At 37.4% G+C, this 20,274-nt stretch overlaps 2 protein-coding genes across 4 annotated transcripts in view; one reads left to right on the plus strand and one right to left on the minus strand.

The window, feature by feature from the left end:
* Window positions 1-1,948, minus strand: part of LOC133616336 (ankyrin repeat domain-containing protein 13C-like) — a 74,769-nt gene extending 72,821 nt beyond the window's left edge. For all 3 annotated transcript variants that reach the window (XR_012050822.1, XR_012050821.1, XM_061975475.2), the window contains exon 1: window positions 1,406-1,948. Coding sequence is in view for 1 of the 3 variants with exons in the window: in XM_061975475.2 (XP_061831459.1) it covers window positions 1,406-1,769 (364 nt within the window). In the remaining 2 variants the exon portion in view is untranslated. The remainder of the gene's footprint in view (window positions 1-1,405) is intronic.
* Window positions 1,949-13,122: 11,174 nt separating this feature from the next.
* The window catches only part of LOC133616734 (cystathionine gamma-lyase-like), a 64,585-nt gene continuing 57,433 nt past the window's right edge, over window positions 13,123-20,274 (plus strand). The window contains exon 1 of the mRNA XM_061976316.1: window positions 13,123-13,406. Within this exon, the coding sequence (XP_061832300.1) occupies window positions 13,149-13,406 (258 nt within the window). The 5' untranslated portion in view covers window positions 13,123-13,148. The remainder of the gene's footprint in view (window positions 13,407-20,274) is intronic.

The following is a 20,274-nucleotide window of genomic DNA, read 5'->3' on the forward strand; positions in this document are numbered from 1 at the left end:
GAGTAGTTTTTTTACAACATACTTTTTACTTTTACTCAAGTAAATATTTGGGTGACTACTCCTTACTTTTACTTGAGTAATAAATCTTTAAAGTACCGTATTTTCCGCACTATTAGCCGCACCTAAAAACCACAAATTTACTCAAAAGCTGACAGTGCGGCTTATAACCCGGTGCGCTTTATATATGGATTAATATTAAGATTCATTTTCATAAAGTTTCGGTCTCGCAACTACGGTAAACAGCTGCCATCTTTTTTCCCCGTAGAAGAGGAAGTGCTTCTTCTTCTACGCAAGCAACCGCCAAGGTAAGCACCCGCCCCCATAGAACAGGAAGCGCTTCTTCTTCTACTGTAAGCAACCACCCGCCCGCGTAGAAGAAGAAAAAGCGCACGGATATTACGTTTCATTTCCTTTGTGTGTTTACATCTGTAAAGACCACAAAATGGCTCCTACTAAGCGACAGGGATCCGGTTCATGAAAAGACGCAATCTCTCCATCCGCATACGGACTACTATTTCACAGCAACTGCCTAAAGACTTTCAAGAAAAGCTGGCTACTTTCCGTGCATATTGTAAAAACAAGATAGCTGAAAAAAAGATCCGGCCAGAGAACATTATCAACATGGACGAGGTTCCACTGACTTTTGATATTCCTGTGAACCGCACTGTGGATACAACGGGAGCACGTACGGTGAATATTCGCACCACAGGGAATGAGAAGTCATCCTTCACTGTGGTTCTAGCTTGCCATGCTAATGGCCAGAAACTTCCACCCATGGTGATATTCAAAAGGAAGACCTTGCCAAAAGAGACCTTTCCAGCCGGCGTCATCATAAAAGCTAACTCGAAGGGATGGCTGGATGAAGAAAAGATGAGCGAGTGGTTAAGGTAAGTTTACGCGAAGAGGCCGGGTGGCTTTTTTCACGCAGCTCCGTCCATGTTGATATACGACTCCATGCGCGCCCACATCACGCTGGTTTTTAATATATTATTAAAGTTTGACTGACCTATCTGACTGTTTTTTTGACATTCCTTTAGCGCAGTTAGATGCGGCTTATAACACGGGGCGGCTTATAGGTGGACAAAGTTTTGAAATATGCCGTTCATTGAAGGCGCGGCTTATAACCCAGGGCGCCTTATGGTGCGGAAAATACGGTAACAGTACTCTTACTTGAGTACAATTTCTGGCTACTCTACCCACCTCTGATTAAAACTACTCTTAGAAGTACAATTTATCCCAAAAGTTACTCAAGTAGATGTAACGGAGTAAACGTAGCGCGTTACTACCCACCTCTGTTGCTCACACACATGAACAATTAGAGGGAACATATTGGCCCCCGGACTGTGGACACACTTGACCAAACGAACCGCACCGAGTTGTGATATTGATGAGCCTTTTGACTCACCATGGACGTCTTTCTGGGCGATGTTTTGTGTCCGAATGAGCGAGGAAAGCAGCCTGACGTCGCCTCGAAACACGCACTCGTGGACGGGGAAGTGGAGTCCGCGTGGAACGAGCACGGGGTTCTTGTTGTCGTCGTCCAGGACGTGAGACGCGGTCCCCCCGCAGGTGTTGCTGTTGTCGGCGCACTTGACTAACTTGTGCTTGCTGAAGAGTCGACTCGCCCTGCTCTTGTTGCTCTTGTTGGCGGCGAACATCGCACTGGCCGCCGCCGCCGCCTCCTCGTCGTCGTCGTCCGGCTCCAGCAAGTCATCGTCCGGACTCGGCCTCTGGTCTTTCCGCGCGGATCGCAGCTTCTCTCCGGTCATTTTCTTGCGTGAATGAAGCTCGGGCCGGCGAGAAGCATGCGGGCCAACCGATGCGGTTCGCCGGCTGGAAGTCTCCGAGCCGACAATGTCGAGGGAAGAAGTAATGTGGACTGAGAGGCGAGACGCTAAAAAGTCATTTTAGCTTCCATCGCGACTCCGTGTCAACAACATGAGCGCCTCTCGCTGACTTCCGCGTTGACTTCTCGCCTGGTGACTCCCGCGTTGAGTTATCGCGAGAGTTCGGCAAAAGGCTACCCGTGTTCGCTGGTCACCGCCAGGCCCGGCCCTAACCAATCTGGCGCCCTAGGCAAGATTTTAGGTGGCGCCCCCCCCCACATCGGCAGTGAAGTGTATATATACTCACAAGAAACCGAATAGCTTTGTCTTTGACCTTTTTTTTTTTACTTAAAGAAAGCAAATTAACAATCAGAATAGTTAACAAGATAAAAAAAAATATGAATAAATAAATGAATGCAAAAAATAAAAAATGAATATATGAAATACAATATTTTTTACATACATATTGCTTAATTAACATTTATGATGTGCACTTTAACAACTAGGCTTACAACTATACCTAATATATAAAGGGGTGGAAAAGTGACTATTACCTGCAGGGCAAACATTAGCTAACCAGAAGGCAATAACACCTGCTTAAAAGATCTAATACAAATGTCCCTGAGGAATGTAAGGTGGGAGTACTGTAATTACCTAACGTTACATTATTATTTTCCATAACAATTTAGCCCCCTCCACAATATTAACCCGACGTTAAAACAGAACTAGCTATTTATTGATTAGCAATTGCCGAATCATGTAACATTAGCTTAATGCTAAAAAGCCAGGTTACTATCACATTCTGTAACAGACAAATAATTTCATGTAGTCTAATACCTACCTGCTACCTCTGTCTTTTCTCGTTTCTCCTCCTCTTCTTTTCTCTTTTTTCTTCCCTGGGCACTTGACAGTTTTAGCCGTTTTGACATCTTGTGTTGATTTTTTGATGTGGTGACGTCCAAAAAGAGTCATGATACGGGAAGGGAGGGGGCGCACCGTGCGGGGGATGAGGGGGGCGCGTAATGTTGTAACAAATAATATTTCTATTAAATAGGCTTTACTTTGCATTTTAATTAACGTGGGATTATTTTTTGTATTTAGAAATAATAGTACCAACTTTTTTTTTCTTTTTTTTTCTCCAACATTTGTGGCACTGGCGTGGCGCCCCCTGATGGACGGCGCCCTTAGCATTTGCCTATACGGCCTATGCCACGGGCCGGCCCTGGGCGTCACTCCAGTGCCATAAATGTTGGAGAAAAAGAAAAAAAAAAGTTGGTACTATTATTTCTAAATACAAAAAAAAATCCCACGTTAATTAAAATGCAAAGTAAAGCCTATTTAATAGAAATATTATTTGTTACAACATTACGCCCCCTCCTCCCCCCGCACGGTGCGCCCCCTCCCTTCCCGTATCATGACTCTTTTTGGACGTCACCACATCAAAAAATCAACACAAGATGTCAAAACGGCCAAAACTGTCAGGTGCCCAGGGAAGAAAAAAGAGAAAAGAAGAGGAGGAGAAATGAGAAAAGACAGAGGTAGCAGGTAGGTAACGTTAGCCTACATGAAATTATTTGTCTGTTACAGAATGTGATAGTAACCTGGCTTTTTAGCATTAAGCTAATGTTACATGATTCGGCAATTGCTAATCAATAAATAGCTAGTTCTGTTTTAACGTCGGGTTAATATTGTGGAGGGGGCTAAATTGTTATGGAAAATAATAATGTAACGTTAGGTAATTACAGTACTCCCACCTTACATTCCTCAGGGACATTTGTATTAGATCTTTTAAGCAGGTGTTATTGCCTTCTGGTTAGCTAATGTTTGCCCTGCAGGTAATAGTCACTTTTCCACCCCTTTATATATTAGGTATAGTTGTAAGCCTAGTTGTTAAAGTGCACATCATTAATGTTAATTAAGCAATATGTAATTACAGTACTCCCACCTTACATTCCTCAGGGACATTTGTATTAGATCTTTTAAGCAGGTGTTTTTTGTTTACATTGTTATTGCCTTCTGGTTAGCTAATGTTTGCCCTGCAGGTAATAGTCACTTTTCCACCCCTTTATATATTAGGTATAGTTGTAAGTAAAAAAAAATGGTCAAAGACAAAACTATTCGGGTTCTTGTGAGTATATACACTTCACTGCCGATGTGGGGGGGCGCCACCTAAAATCTTGCCTAGGGCGCCAGATTGGTTAGGGCCGGGCCTGAATATGATACATAACAATTTCCAGTTTCTCTTTTAAACATGTTCAAAAAGGAGTAGGAAGAAGCAGAGCTTATTTAATCCTACCCCTTTTCTTTTACATAACAGTTGCTAAGGCTTGTGTTCACTCCCTGTTCTCAATTTATTCACAATATACTCCAGAAGTAATCACAATAAAAATAAATAAATAAATAAATAATTGGTGAAGTAAGTTATTTTGGTCACGATGCAACATAAAGGCAATTCCACCGGTTAATACAGAGGCGGCATGAAGCGCAATATGAAGGTATTTGGGCTTCAAAACTATCGATCAATGTGACGCTTTAAAGCAGGCCTGGGCTCGGGGGGGCCAAATTTAGAGGAAAAAATGTGTCTGGGGGCTGGTATATCTTTTTTAGGGACACTAATACAAAACCTCACAATAATGTCTGATTGAATGCTAAAAACATTATGACAGACCGCCTTAAAAAACGGAATGGAATTTTACGTTTATTTTACTGAATGTAAAATATATGTATTTTACCCAGAATGTACATTGAAATAAAGAATGTGGGGTTTACAATATTAACTATGACCGATAAAACATTGAATATTGACAACATGTGACCGTCACACCCCCTCTCGATCGACATATTTTACAATCAAGCGAAACGCAACAAAAATGCTACAAACACAGCGAAATATGAATGCGAAGGGTAAAAAAAAACCCCACATACAATCTGATATATCTGATACATCATTAAGCTTTAGAACTTTGCTGTAAAAATCTTCTTCCGCGTCTGTCCCTGACACCTGCATTTCAGGCTGGCCGCATTGGAAACACTCTGTGGAAACGCTCCCCACCCACAATGCTTGGTGCCTCGTCTGAGCTGCTGTGACTTAGATGACCATAGTAACTAATTAGATGACCATAGTAACTAATTAGATGACCATAGTAACTAGTATATCATGCAACAGCTCAAATTCCAACCATTTAAATACTTTGTATAGTTCAAGACTTAAGGTCATTTGAAAACATCACTGCCCATCATAACGGCAGCTACAGTTTCGATCTTAAAGATCTAAAAAAAATATTTTGGAATGTCCTGCGGGCCAGATTGAAAATCTCAACGGGCCGCATGCTTAATTTGCCCAGGTCTGCTTTAGAGATCGATTCATGTGGAATAAACACGCAATCGAATCATGCTGATTGAATGAATTGTTTAGCGTTAACAACACATTAATATTTGGGTTAAAAATAATGTTTGCAAACCAGTAATTATAGTCTGCAAACTATGTGTTGTTGTTGACTGTCTAGATCAGGGGTGTCAAACTCAAATACAGAGTGGGCCAACATTTAAAACTAAACAAAGCCGCGGGCCAAGGTTGAACAAATTAACCTTTTTGATAGGGACCCAAACAAGTTTTGCATTAAATATTGAACAAGCAAGGCTTATATAACTTTATAGTGACATGCAAAATCCAGTTTCAAATAATAATAATAATAATAATAATAATTAAAAAATATCAATGGCATATCAAATACAATTTAAATAAAAATTTAATGCCTCTTTTCTATTTTCAGCCTTCTGAGGTAAATATCAACATTAACTTATTCCACAGGCTAATAAATTTGAAAATAAAATAATGAATAAACCGACCATTCAGGACTTTAAACTGCTCAGTTTGCAACACACTGATCTAATCTGATGTGCCCAAGCCAGATACCGGCCATCTTTTCTTGGTTGCTAGTTTATTAATGTCAGGGCTCAGGCTTTGAGCTGAGGCAACCTTCATTATCGAACGAAGGTGTTCATCAGTCATTATCAGTGTTTCCCACAGGACAGGCATCTATTTGTGGTGGTGTGGTCGGGGGGCGGGGGGTGACGGCGGCAGCGGCGATGACCAAGAAGAACGCGGAGTTGGAATATAAGTACAACACTTTATGTACATATTTAGCTCATTAAATTTACCGACAGGAAGGCGAGAAACACTTTATTTCAACAGACTCTGGCGCCGTACCTGTCGTCAAAACTCCAAAGATCGACTGCACAGTTGCGCTAACAAAATAAGAGTCTCAGAAAGCTGGCGTGCACAAGCTAGCAAGCTACGGAGTTTGCCGACAATGTATTTCTTGTAAAGTGTATACAAAGGAGTACAGAAGCTGGACAAATAAGATGCCAAAAACCAACCACTTTCATGTGGTATTGGACAGAAAGGAGGACTTTTTTTCTCCTCCATTCGAAAATGCGGACGTTATCAGCACCACTGTCCGATTCCTATCAATGCAAGTCATCACAATCAGGTAATACACCAACTTTTATTCTTGTCTTCATGAAATAAATGAATCTATATGTGTTAAACATGCTTGTATTATCTTTAAACACCTTTAACTTGTTAACAATATTAACTATATGTGTTAAACATGCTTGTATTATCTTTAAACACCTTTAACTTGTTAACAATATTAACTATATGTGTTAAACATGCTTGTATTGTCATTAAACACCTTTAACTTGTTAACAATATTAACTATATGTATTAAACATACTTGTATTATCATTAAACACCTTTACTTTATTAACAATATGTGTTAAACATGCTTGTATTATCTTTAAACACCTTTAACTTGTTAACAATATTAACTATATGTATTAAACATACTTGTATTATCATTAAACACCTTTAATTTATTAACAATATTAACTATATGTGTTAAACATGCTTGCATTATCATTAAACACCTTTAACTTGTTAACAAAAACATATATTTCATAAATAAGTAAATATAAATGATATATATGAATGAGGTAGATCCCCACGACTTGATCAATTGAAAAGTAGCTCGCCTGCAGAAAAAGTGTGAGCACCCCTGAGTTACACCCATCTGAACAGGTCAGCCACCTGTTTAAAGCCCAATCACAGTTGAAATCTTGAAATGAAGGGCCTTTAATGGCCAAAACATTAACCTGGACAACATTTTAACAGCTGGTTGGCTCAGATTTTATTCTTTTCATTGCATTCACATGCTGCAATGGACAGTGGACAATTTAGCTTCAGTATTAATGTAGCACCGTCTCCACGTGTGTTTATTGACAACAGGGTTATAACCTGGACACGTTAGCTCGTCGGTATGGTAACACGTGACGTGACAACAGCGGCGGTGTTAATGAAGCAGCGTCAGGCTGCTCACCGTCAGTGAAACGCTCGGTGAAATCGCAGATTAACGTTAAATGTATGACGAGCCGCGAGCGATGCAGCTATAACTTATCTACCTACAGCCTATATTACCCTCGTATTTTGATCCGGTCGGTCCGTTCTTTTACTCCGCCGTCTTCTTCTTCTTCTTCTTCTTCTTCTTCTTCTGGCCCACCAGGTGAATTAAGTGCTATTGGCGGAGTTACAATGCATAGTAGGCTACCGCCACCTACTGCACCGGAGTTGTAACTACAAGGTACATTCACAGACAGAGTCCCATTGCTTTTATGAGCGGTCGAGCGAGTCAAAAGCCGAAAAATCCATTTGTGGTGGACGTAATTCTTTCGTGGCGGGCCGCCACAAATAAATGAATGTGTGGGAAACACTGATTATATCTCGTATTCCACAGTCTTGGGGGGCGTGCCCTGCTTTTAACGTCCTCTCCGAGCTGACGTCACGTCCACTTTTCATCCCTTCTAACAACGTGCCCGCCCAGTCACAAGATATGAGCGGCTTCTGTACGCACACATACGCGAATGCAACGCATACTTCATCAACAGTGATACAGTTTACACTGAGAGTGGCCGTATAAGCAATTTTAACATTGTTAGAAATATACGCCACACTGTGAATCCACACCAAAAAAGAATGACAAACACATTTTGGGAGAACATCCGCACAGTAACACAACATAAACACAACAGAACAAATACCCAGAACCCTTTGCAGCACTAACTCTTCTGGGACGCTACTTCTCCATTGAACACGGTGGCCGAACGGATATACCTGTACTCACTCATGAACGGTCAGCGAAGCACAAAGCGGCGGCAACGCAGCACCGGTCACAGCCCAGTCTTATGGGCCACCTCGCTAAATGGAGACCCGATGGTGTAACATATGCCGAGACAAAGATGGCTATGCTGATAGCTGGAAGCAACATCCCGTTCTCATTTGCGGATGTGTACAACTAATCCGTGAAGGATATGGTCCCAGATTCAGAGATCGCTCGCCAATACTCAAATGGCAGAACAAAGGCTACTCAAATAGTGAAAGGTAAGTGTTGTTGTTGTTTTTTAGTAAGCAGCAAGCACAGTACAGTTAGTAGAACAACTGTGTTTTCATGACTGTGTATTTGATCAAGTCTTTCAAGTATAACAATGAGTAGATGAATGTTATGTGTGTGTATATGTGTAAATAAATGAACACTGAAATTCAAGTATTTATTTTATATATATATATATATATATATATATATATATATATATATATATATATATATATATATATATATATATATATATATATATATATATATATATATATATATATATTAGAGATGCGCGGTTTGCGGGCACAACCGCGGAGTCTGCGGATTATCCGCGGATCGGGCGGATGAAATTTAAAAAAATTTGATTTTATCCGCGGGTCGGGTTGGGCGGTTGAAAAAAATAAAAAATAGATTTTAAATAGATTCAGGCGGGTGGCAGTTAAACCAATTGGTAAATATATATACATAGTTAAATGTTGTTACCCACATACGAAAAACGAGCAGGCACCTGCAGCATATGCCACAACAGAAGAAAAAAATAAGAAGAGATGGACACTTTTACGGAGCGGAGAAGGGACGCCTCGCCGGGGTCCGGGACCGAGGCCCCTTCCCCCGAGAGGGCCCCACCGGGAGCCGTAGCTGAGGCGATCCGCGAGAAGGGCCCGACGCACGTCCAGGGTCACCACCGCACCGACACCCCGCCTCGTCCGCCTTCACCGCGGCCGGCGTCACGCGCAGCAGGTAAGCAGCTTACCTGCCCGCCACCCCTGTGGCCGGGGGCTCGTAACAGGGGTCACTCCGCGCGCTCCGCCCGCGCAGCTTACCTGCCCGCCACCCCTGTTGCCGGGGGCGCGTAACAGGGGTCACTCCGCGCGCACTGCGCTCACGAAAGGGGTGGGGCTCACCCTGGTTGATATAGACAGCAGGACGGTGGCCATGTAAGTCGGAACCTGCTAAGGAGTGTGTAACAACCCACCTGCCGAATCAACTAGCCCTGAAAATGGATGGCGCTGGAGCCTCGGGCCCATACCCGGCCGTCGCCGGCAGCGAGACGCGCTTGGAGGTGCGCTCAGCGCGGCTCCCATATGATTGCGCACTGGTGTGCGTCTGGGCCGTGACAGCGTGGCACGCGAATGTCTGTACTGCATTGGATCAGTCTCCTTTCTTTAACAGGCAAAAGCTTTATAACCTCACTAATGCCTTGCATCGTCTATATTAGATATATAACAACGGGCGGGTGCGGGCGGATGCGGTTCTGGTCAAATGTTACATCGGGTGGATGGCAGATGGTTGACGACTTTCTGATGCGGTTGCGGATGAAATAATTGCCTATCCGCGCATCTCTAATATATATATATATATATATATATATATATATATATATATATATATATATATATATATATATATATATATATATATATATATATATATATATATATAATAAAATAAATAAATATATGTATATATATATATAGCTAGAATTCACTGAAAGTCAAGTATTTCTTATATATATATATATATATATATATATACTATATATATATATATATATATATATATATATGTATATATATATATATATATATATATACTGTATATATATATATATATATATATATATATATATATGAAATACTTGACTTGGTGAATCCTAACTATAAATATACTCCTCCCCTCTTAACCACGCCCCCGACCACGCCCCCCCACACACCTCCCGAAATCGGAGGTCTCACGGTTGGCAAGTATGCTAATGCTTAAACCAAAAATAAACAAAAGGTGAGTACTCCTAAGAAAAGGCATTGAAGCTTAGGGAAGGCTATGCAGAACGAAACTAAGACTGAACTGGCTACAAAGTAAACAAAAACATAATGCTGGACGACAGCAAAGACTTACTGTGGAGCAAAGACGGCGTCCACAAAGTACATCCGAACATGACATGACAATCGACAATGTCACCACGAAGAAGGATAAAAACAAAGTAGATGCAAGAAATATCGCTCAAAGGAAGACATGAAACTGCTACAGGAAAATACCAAAAAAAGAGAAAAAGCCACCAAAATAGGAACGCAAGACAAGAAGTAAAACACTACACACAGGAAAACAGCAAAAAAGCCAAAATAAGTCAGGGGGTGATGTGACAGGTGGTGACAGTACACCTACTTTGAGACAAGAGCTATAGTGATGCATGCTTGGTTATGGTTTAAAGTCATATCCAACAATTGCGACAACGACTTTTTACTGTCAACTGAGTTTTGTTTTTTAATTATTTCTGCTGGTGGTGTGCCTCTGGATTTTTTCAACGCAAAAAATGTGCCTTGGCTCAAAAAAGGTTGAAAAACACTGTTCTAAGGGTACGCAGCATGGAGCGCTACTGCCTACTGGCGCTGACGAGACGCGGGGCCGCCATCTTGGAGTGGTGATCCGCTCCACTCAGTGCAATTCATTTGGCAGGAGCAATGAACTGTCAGCGCATTTAATTCATCTTACCTCACTGAATACCACTGATTTTCACGCGCTTTTTGGTCATACGTGTAGCTATTATAAAGGACACATGTTCGCTAAAGTTAACAACAAATTAAGCAAACTAAATTTAGCGCGTGAGAAACGTGACTGTCGTCTCCCCCCTACAGCACACCAGTGGAAACGCAGTTAATTATGTTGTCAATTACAAAACCTGTAAATTAATTAACTATTACAATACAGCAAAATAACAATTAATAGTAATTACTGATGCATTATAAAATAGCAATAGTTATTGATAAAAATAACATTTTTGATTAAAAACAATTAAAATGTTTTTTGCTGCCATTATGATTGAGTTTCTGTTTTGTGTTTCCAAGAGGAATTTGCCTTATGCATATATATAAATATTGCATTTTGTTGAATAACTGAGGTTAAACAATTGTCAGAAAAAGAAACAAAATGATTTAAATACACAAAAATGTTACAATGTTGGATAACTAAAGTTAAACAATTCAGATAAAAAGAAACAAAATGATTTAAATACACAAAAATATTACATTGTTGGATAACTAAAGTTAAGTAATTCAAATAAAATAAAATAAATTATGTAAATACACACAAATGTTACATTGTTGAATAACTAAAGTTAACCAATTGTAAGAAAAATAAACAAAATGATTTAAATACACAAAAATGCTACGTTGTTGGATAACTAAAGTTAAACAATTGTAACAAAAAGAAAAAAAAGATTTAAAAACAAAAAATGTTACAATGTTGGATAACTAAAGTTAAACAATTCAAATAAAAAGAAACAAAATTATTTAAATACACAAAAATTTTACATTGTTGGATAACTAAACTTAAACAATTGTAAAAAGAAAAAGAAAAAGGAAAACACATTTTAAAATACATTTTACATTGTTGGATAACTAAAGTTAAACAATTCAAATAAAAAAAACCCACAATGTTTTAAATACACAAAAATGTAACATTGTTAAATAACTAAAGTTAAACAATTCAAATAGAAATAAACACAACGATTTAAGTACACAAAAATGTTTCATTGTTGGATAACTAAAGTAAAACAATCAAATAAAAAGAAACACAATTATTTAAATACACAGAAATGTTTCATTGTTGGATAACCAAAGTAAAAAAATCAAATAAAAAGAAACACAATTATTTAAATACACATAAATGTTACATTGTTGTACAACTAAAGTTAAACAAGTCAAATAAAAATAAACAAAGTGAGATAAATACACACAAATGTTACATTGTTGGATAACTATAGTTAAACAATAGTAACAAAAATAAATAACATAATTTAAGTACACACACACATTAGATTGTTGGATAACTAAAGTAAAACAATCAAATAAAAAGAAACACAATTATTTAAATACACAGAAATGTTTCATTGTTGGATAACCAAAGTAAAAAAAATCAAATAAAAAGAAACACAATTATTTAAATGCACAGAAATGTTACATTGTTGTACAACTAAAGTTAAACAAGTCAAATAAAAATAAACAAAGTGAGATAAATACACACAAATGTTACATTGTCGGATAACTAAAGTTAAACAATTGTAACAAAAATAAATAACATAATTTAAGTACCCACAAACAATAGATTGTTGAAAAACTAAAGTTAAACAATTGTAAGAAAAAGAAACAGGATGTATAGGAAAGAAGAACTGTTACATCATCTTTTTTAGGTCGATACAAATGTTGATACCAGGGTTAATATCGGCATTGGATCGATACTAGTGCGGCAACGTGGATGTTTTGTCAGTTTCACAAATAATTGTATTGTTGGTCATACTGTTTGTTACATCCTTGACATTGTTACATTCATCCATTTTATACCGCTTGTCCCTTTCGAGGTGCTGGAGCCTATTCACACATGTTCTACTATGTTTTAGGAGGGCTTGTAGGGGCAAAACAAACACCAACATATTTAAATGTTCCCCAATCTTGTTTTTTTTTTTTTTAACTATTGCCTTCATTCGACTTTTCAAACTAAAAGCCACATGCTAGTAAATGTAATGAAGATGACTAATTGCATTATTTTGTTGATATTGTAAATTACAATAGACAAAATTACACTTTGTGATATTGTCTTATTGTACGGGATAGCTTGTTTTGATCTGATTAAACTGTGATCAACGACTTAAAGGCAAAAAGCATTCAGGGATGTGAAAAACATTTTATATAGAAGGAGTGGCGCTGTAGTCACTCGATATTAGGTCGACTCAAACGTTTCCAGTATCGGCCCACCGCTACTACTGTCAGCGAAACATGTATGGGTGGGTCACGTGGTACAGACGCCCCTGGCGATCCACCAATCAGCCCCGCGCATGCTGTGTTGACGGGCGCTGATTGGCCGACAGACACGACAGGGGGCGGGGCGGGTGTACATGACGTCTCCTCACTTCCCGGTGAGACCGCGCTGCGACTTCCACTTCACGTTGCCGAAAGAGGCTTTCAGGACCATGGAGAATCACGTTGACAGCCACGAAACTGATGCGTTTGCCGGCTTCAGCGCGGCGTTCAAGTCGTTCGCCACGGAGGCCATTCACGTCGGCCAAGAGCCGGAACAATGGACGTCAATGGCTGTCGTGCCGCCGATTTCTCTCTCGACCACGTTTAAGCAACACGCCCCGGGGAAACACGCAGTAAGTATCCTGCCACATATGCCTTGTTTATTAACCATAACATGGATAACTGTAACGTTATGGCAACTAATCCGGCGAGCGTGTATATTTACCAGCATGGGGCTTTTAGTTTGAAAAGTCGAATGACACTTCCGGTGTCAGCTTTTTGATTGATTGATTGAGACTTTTATTAGTAGGTTGCACAGTGAAGTACATATTCCGTACAATTGACCACTAAATGGTAACACCCCAATAAGTTTTTCAACTTCGGGGTCCAAAGTAGTAGCGGTGGGCCTAACATAACCAGAAATACAATTATTTTTAATTTATTTTCCCTAAATATGTAAAATTATTCATATTCTCTTCGTGTCATATTATGCTCCTTCCTGTGCTGTTGTTTCTAGTTTAGAGTTTTTATCCAATCAGAATCCAGCTATCTTATGTTGCCATGCTGTACCAAATCTGCCCGGGGCCTTCAGGATCAACAATGCGGGCGTACGGAATATGTACTGTACTGTGCAATCTACTAATAAAAGTTTCAATCAATCAAAAAAATCCATCCACTTTAAGTGGACGGGCACATACAGGTGATGGACGGTTGCGATAGCCAATCAGATCACGAGTTGTCGTCAGTAAGGCCTTCTGGAAGGCTGATTTTTGACACTTAAAAAAAAATCCCGACTTTTTGAAAGAAAAAATCCCGATTTTTTGACAGTAAAATATCTGACTTTTTGACAGAAACATTATGACTTTTTGACACTTAGAAAAAATACTGACTTTTTGACACTGAGAAAAAATCCTGACTTTTTGACAGTAAGATCCCAATTTTTTGACACTTAGAAAAAATCCCGATTTTTTGACACTTAGAAAAAATCCCGATTTTTTGACACTTAGAAAAAATCCCGATTTTTTGACACTTAGAAAAAATCCCGACTTTTTGACAGAAAAAATCCTGACTTTTTGACAGAAAAAAATCCTGACTTTTTGACAGAAAAATCCCAAGTTTTTGACACTTAGAAAAAATCCCGACTTTTTCACACTTAAAAGAAATCCAGACTTTTTCACACTTAAAAGAAATCCAGACTTTTTGACACTTGGAAAACCCCCCAACTTTTTGACACTTAAAAGAATTCCCGACTTTTTGACACTTAAAACCCCGACTTTTTGACACTTAAAAGAAATCCCGACTTTTTGACACTTAAAAGAATTCCCGACTTTTTGACACTTAGAAAAAAATCCAGACTTTTTGTCACTTAGAAAAAAATCCCAACTTTTTGACACTTAGAAAAAAATCCAGACTTTTTGTCACTTCGAAAAAAAATCCAGACTTTTTGACACTTAGAAAAAATCCCGATTTATTGACACTTAAAACCCCGACTTTTTGACACTTAAAAGAAATCCCGACTTTTTGACACTGAAAAGAAAGTCAACTTTTTGACACTTAAAAGAAATCCCGACTTTTTGACACTTAGAAAAAATCCCGACTTATTGACACTTGGCAAAAAATTTTTTTTTGATACTTAAAAGAATTCCCTACTTTTTGACACTTAAAAAAAATCCAGAGTTTTTGACACTTAGAAAAAATTCCGACTTTTTGACACTTAAAAGAAACCCCGACTTTTTCACACTTAAAAAAAATCCAGACTTTTTGACATTCAGAAAAAATCCAGATTTTTTGACAAAAAAAATCCAGATTTTTGACCAAAAAAAATCCCGACTTTTTGACACTTAAAAGAAATCCCGACTTTTTGACACGTAGAAAAAACCCCGACTATTTGACATGTAGACAAAATCCCGATTTTTTGACACGTAGAAAAAAATTCAAATTTTCTGAGATTTAGAAAAAATCCAGACTTTTTGACAGTAAAAATCCAGATTTTTTGACAGAAAAAAATCCCAACTGTCTGAGACTTCAAAAAAATCCAGATTTTTTGACACTTAGAAAAAATCCCTTCTTTTTGACCAAAAAAATCCCTTCTTTTTGACCAAAAAAAATCCCAACTTTTTGACACGTAAAAGAAATCCCGACTTTTTGACACTTAAAAGAAATCCCGACTTTTTGACACTTAGAAAAAACCCCAACTTTTTGACACTTAAAAGAATTCCCGACTTTTTGACACTTAGAAAAAAATCCAGACTTTTTGTCACTTAGAAAAAAATCCCGACTTTTTGACACTTAGAAAAAATCCAGACTTTTTGTCACTTCGAAAAAAATCCAGACTTTTTGACACTTAGAAAAAATCTCGATTTATTGACACTTAAAACCCCGACTTTTTGACACTTAAAAGAAATCCCGACTTTTTGACACTTAAAAGAAACCCGACTTTTTGACACTTAAAAGAAATCCTGACTTTTTGACACTTAGAAAAAAATCCCCACTTTTTGACACTTAGAAAAAATCCCGACTTATTGACACTTAAAAGAAACCCAACTTTTTGACACTTAGAAAAAAATCCAGACTTTTGGTCACTTCGAAAAAAATCCCGACTTTTTGGTACTTAGAAAAAATCCCGATTTATTGACACTTAAAACCCCGACTTTTTGACACTTAAAAGAATTCCAGACTTTTTGACACTTAGAAAAAAATCCAGACTTTTTGACACTTAGAAAAAATCCAGACTTTTTGTCACTTGGAAAAAAATCCCGACTTTTTGACACTTAGAAAAAATCCCGATTTAATGACACTTAAAACCCCGACTTTTTGACACTTAAAAGAAATCCCGACTTTTTGACACTTAAAAGAAACCCAACTTTTTGACACTTAAAAGAAACCCAACTTTTTGACACTTAAAAGAAATCCCCACTTTTTGACACTTAAAAGAAATCCCCACTTTTTGACACTTAGAAAAAAATCCCCACTTTTTGACACTTAGAAAAAATCCCGACTTATTGACACTTGGCAAAAAAAATTTTTTTGATACTTAAAAGAATTCCCTACTTTTTGACACTTAAAAAAAATCCAGACTTTTTGACACTTAGAAAAAATTCCGACTTTTTGACACTTAAAAGAAACCCCGACTTTTTCACACTTAAAAAAAATCCAGACTTTTTCACACTTAAAGAAATCCCGACTTTTTCACACTTAAAAGAAATCCCGACTTTTTCACACTTAAAAGAAATCCAGACTTTTTGACACTTGGAAAAAACCCCAACTTTTTGACACTTAAAAGAATTCCCGACTTTTTGACACTTAAAAAAAAATCCCGACTTTTTGACACTTAGAAAAAATCCAGACTTTTTGTCACTTCGAAAAAAATCCCGACTTTTTGACACTTAGAAAAAATCCCGATTTATTGACACTTAAAACCCCGACTTTTTGACACTTAAAAGAAATCCCGACTTTTTGACACTTAAAAGAAACCCAACTTTTTGACACTTAAAAGAAATCCCCACTTTTTGACACTTAGAAAAAAATCCCCACTTTTTGACACTTAGAAAAAAATCCCCAATTTTTGACACTTAGAAAAAATCCCGACTTATTGACACTTGGAAAAAAAATTGTTTTGATACTTAAAATAATTCCCTACTTTTTGACACTTAAAAAAAATCCAGACTTTTTGACACTTAGAAAAAATTCCGACTTTTTGACATTTAAAAGAAACCCCGACTTTTTCACACTTAGAAAAAATCCTGACTTTTTCACACTTAGAAAAAAAATCCCAATTTTTTGACACCTAGAAAAAAATCCGTATTTTTTGACACTTAAAAGAAACCCCAACTTTTTGACACTTAAAAGAAACCCCAACTTTTTGACACTTAAAAGAAATCCAGACTTTTTGACACTTAAAAGAAATCCAGACTTTTTGACACTTAAAAAAAAACAACAACTTTTTGACACTTAAAAGAATTTCCGACTTTTTGTCACTTAGAAAAAAATCCAGACTTTTTGACACTTGGAAAAAATCAAGACTTTTTGTCACTTAGAAAAAAATCCCGACTTTTTGACACTTAGAAAAAATCCCGATTTATTGACACTTAAAACCCCGACTTTTTGACATTTAAAAGAAATCCCGACTTTTTGACACTTAAAAAAACCCCGACTTTTTGACACTTAAAAGAAATCCCGACTTTTTGACACTTAGAAAAAAAATCCCAACTTTTTGACACTTAGAAAAAAATCCCAACTTTTTGACACTTAGAAAAAATCCCCACTTTTTGACACTTAGAAAAAAAACAACTTTTTGATACTTAAAAGAAACCCCGACTTTTTCACACTTAAAAGAAATCCAGACTTTTTGACACTTGGAAAAAACAACAACTTTTTGACACTTAAAAGAATTCCCGACTTTTTGACACTTACAAAAAAATCCCAATTTTTTGACACCTCGAAAAAAATCCCGATTTATTGACACTTAAAAGAAATCCCAACTTTCTGAGACTTTCGAAAAAATCCTGACATTTTGAAACTTAGAAAAAATCCGAACTCTTTCACAGAAAAATCCCGACTTTTTGACATCTCGGTAGCCTGATGTTAACGAGACTGTGATTGGACACTCACTTGTCATAGCAGGAAGTGTTGACCCACAAAGAAGGAGAACAAAACGTTGATTAGGTTTTCAGATATATATTTGCAAGGCCATTTTCAAGAAGGATATTCAAAGAGAAACTACATTGATTGATTGATTGATTGAGACTTTTATTAGTAGGTTGCACAGTACAGTACATATTCCGTACAATTGACCACTAAATGGTAACACCCCAATAAGTTTTTCCACTTGTTTAAGTCGGGGTCCTTGTGAGACCATGTCGGCGATGAAATGGGGAAATGCCCGCCATTGTGTTGCAAACATTTTTGGCCCTCTTAAAACCTTGTCCAAATCTCCCCAAACTTGTCCATATCGTTTTTCGCTGCAAAAAGTTTTGTTTAACTGTTATAGTTTTTCGATAATTAGTCCAGGGATTTGTCTTAGCACAAAGGACTGTAAGTGGTTTGGGGAGGTTTTGACAAGGTGGGTGTGCTGGTTATGAATATTGAAACGTTAATAACATCAAACTAAGAGTAGTTACACAAAGACATGTTGCAACACAAACGAGCTGGACAAGTTTGGAGGCGGGGCCAACTTCACAGAGGTCCTTTACCTTACACATTACCTGTCAACTTGGAAGTCAATGACTGACCCAAAAAGTTACATGTTCCCCAAACCACCACTTTGACTTATTGTTAAAGGTCAAAAAAATAAAAGCGGTGTACTTAAAGTATAAGCAAGACCAGCTTCTAATCATTTGAATACAAACTATTAAACACAGTTAGAAAATGTCTTCGTCAGTGAGCAATTTTCCATGAGGATGCACTTAAATGGTCCCAGCTGTGGTCGATCCATCGACAACAACAAATCAGGAACAACTTCAAAAAGGAACGTGCACAAATAGTAGACAAAATGGAAAATTGTACAAAATGAATCAAAGACTCCGTACAGTAGCATAGGAAGGTAAATAAAGCTTTAAACTGGCATGCTTGTGAAGGCCTATTATGTTTCCTGTGCAGTCCTCGTATCAGCTGGCGTCTGCACACATGGCTCAGTTCTCAAGGATCTTCTAACCACCAAGTGAAGTCATGATCAACCTAACTGTGTGCAACCTTTGAAAAAGACCCACTCTCAATATGTTGTAGCACAAAAGCAGTGAAGTTGTCACCTTGTGTAAATGGTAAATAAAAAGAGAATACAACTCCTTTTCAACTTATATTCAATTGAATAGACTGCAAAGACAAGATATTTCATGTTCACACTGAGAAACTTTTTGACACTTAAAAGAATTCCCGACTTTTTGACACTTAGAAAAAAATCCAGACTTTTTGTCACTTAGAAAAAAATCCCAACTTTTTGACACTTAGAAAAAATCCCGATTTATTGACACTTAAAACCCCGACTTTTTGACACTTAAAAGAAATCCCGACTTTTTGACACTTAAAAGTCAACTTTTTGACACTTAAAAGAAATCCCGACTTTTTGACACTTAAAAGAAATCCAGACTTTTTGACACTTAAAGAATTCCCGACTTTTTGACACTTAAAGAATTCCCGACTTTTTGACACTTAGAAAAAAATCCAGACTTTTTGACACTTAGAAAACATCCCGACTTTTTGACACCTAAAGAAATCCAGTCTTTTTGACACTTAGAAAAAAAAAAAACTTTTTGACACTTAAAAGAATTCCCGACTTTTTGACACTTAGAAAAAAATCCAGACTTTTTGTCACTTAGAAAAAAATCCCAACTTTTTGACACTTAGAAAAAATCCAGACTTTTTGTCACTTCGAAAAAAATCCAGACTTTTTGACACTTAGAAAAAAATCCCGATTTATTGACACTTAAAACCCAGACTTTTTGACACTTAAAAGAAATCCCGACTTTTTGACACTTAAAAGAAAGTCAACTTTTTGACACTTAAAAGAAATCCCGACTTTTTGACACTTAGAAAAAAATCCCGACTTTTTGACACTTGGAAAAAAATCCCGACTTTTTGACACTTGGAAAAAAACAACTTTTTGATACTTAAAAGAAATCCAGACTTTTTGACACTTAAAGAATTCCCGACTTTTTGACACTTAAAGAATTCCCGACTTTTTGACACTTAAAGAATTCCCGACTTTTTGACACTTAGAAAAAAATCCAGACTTTTTGACACTTAGAAAACATCCCGACTTTTTGACACCTAAAGAAATCCAGTCTTTTTGACACTTAGAAAAAAATACAACTTTTTGACACCTAAAAGAATTCCCGACTTTTTGACACTTAGAAAAAAATCCAGACTTTTTGTCACTTAGAAAAAAATCCCAACTTTTTGACACTTAGAAAAAATCCAGACTTTTTGTCACTTCGAAAAAAATCCAGACTTTTTGACACTTAGAAAAAATCCCGATTTATTGACACTTAAAACCCCGACTTTTTG

The sequence above is a fragment of the Nerophis lumbriciformis genome, linkage group LG14, assembly GCF_033978685.3.
Source record: "Nerophis lumbriciformis linkage group LG14, RoL_Nlum_v2.1, whole genome shotgun sequence".
Lineage (NCBI taxonomy): Eukaryota > Metazoa > Chordata > Actinopteri > Syngnathiformes > Syngnathidae > Nerophis > Nerophis lumbriciformis.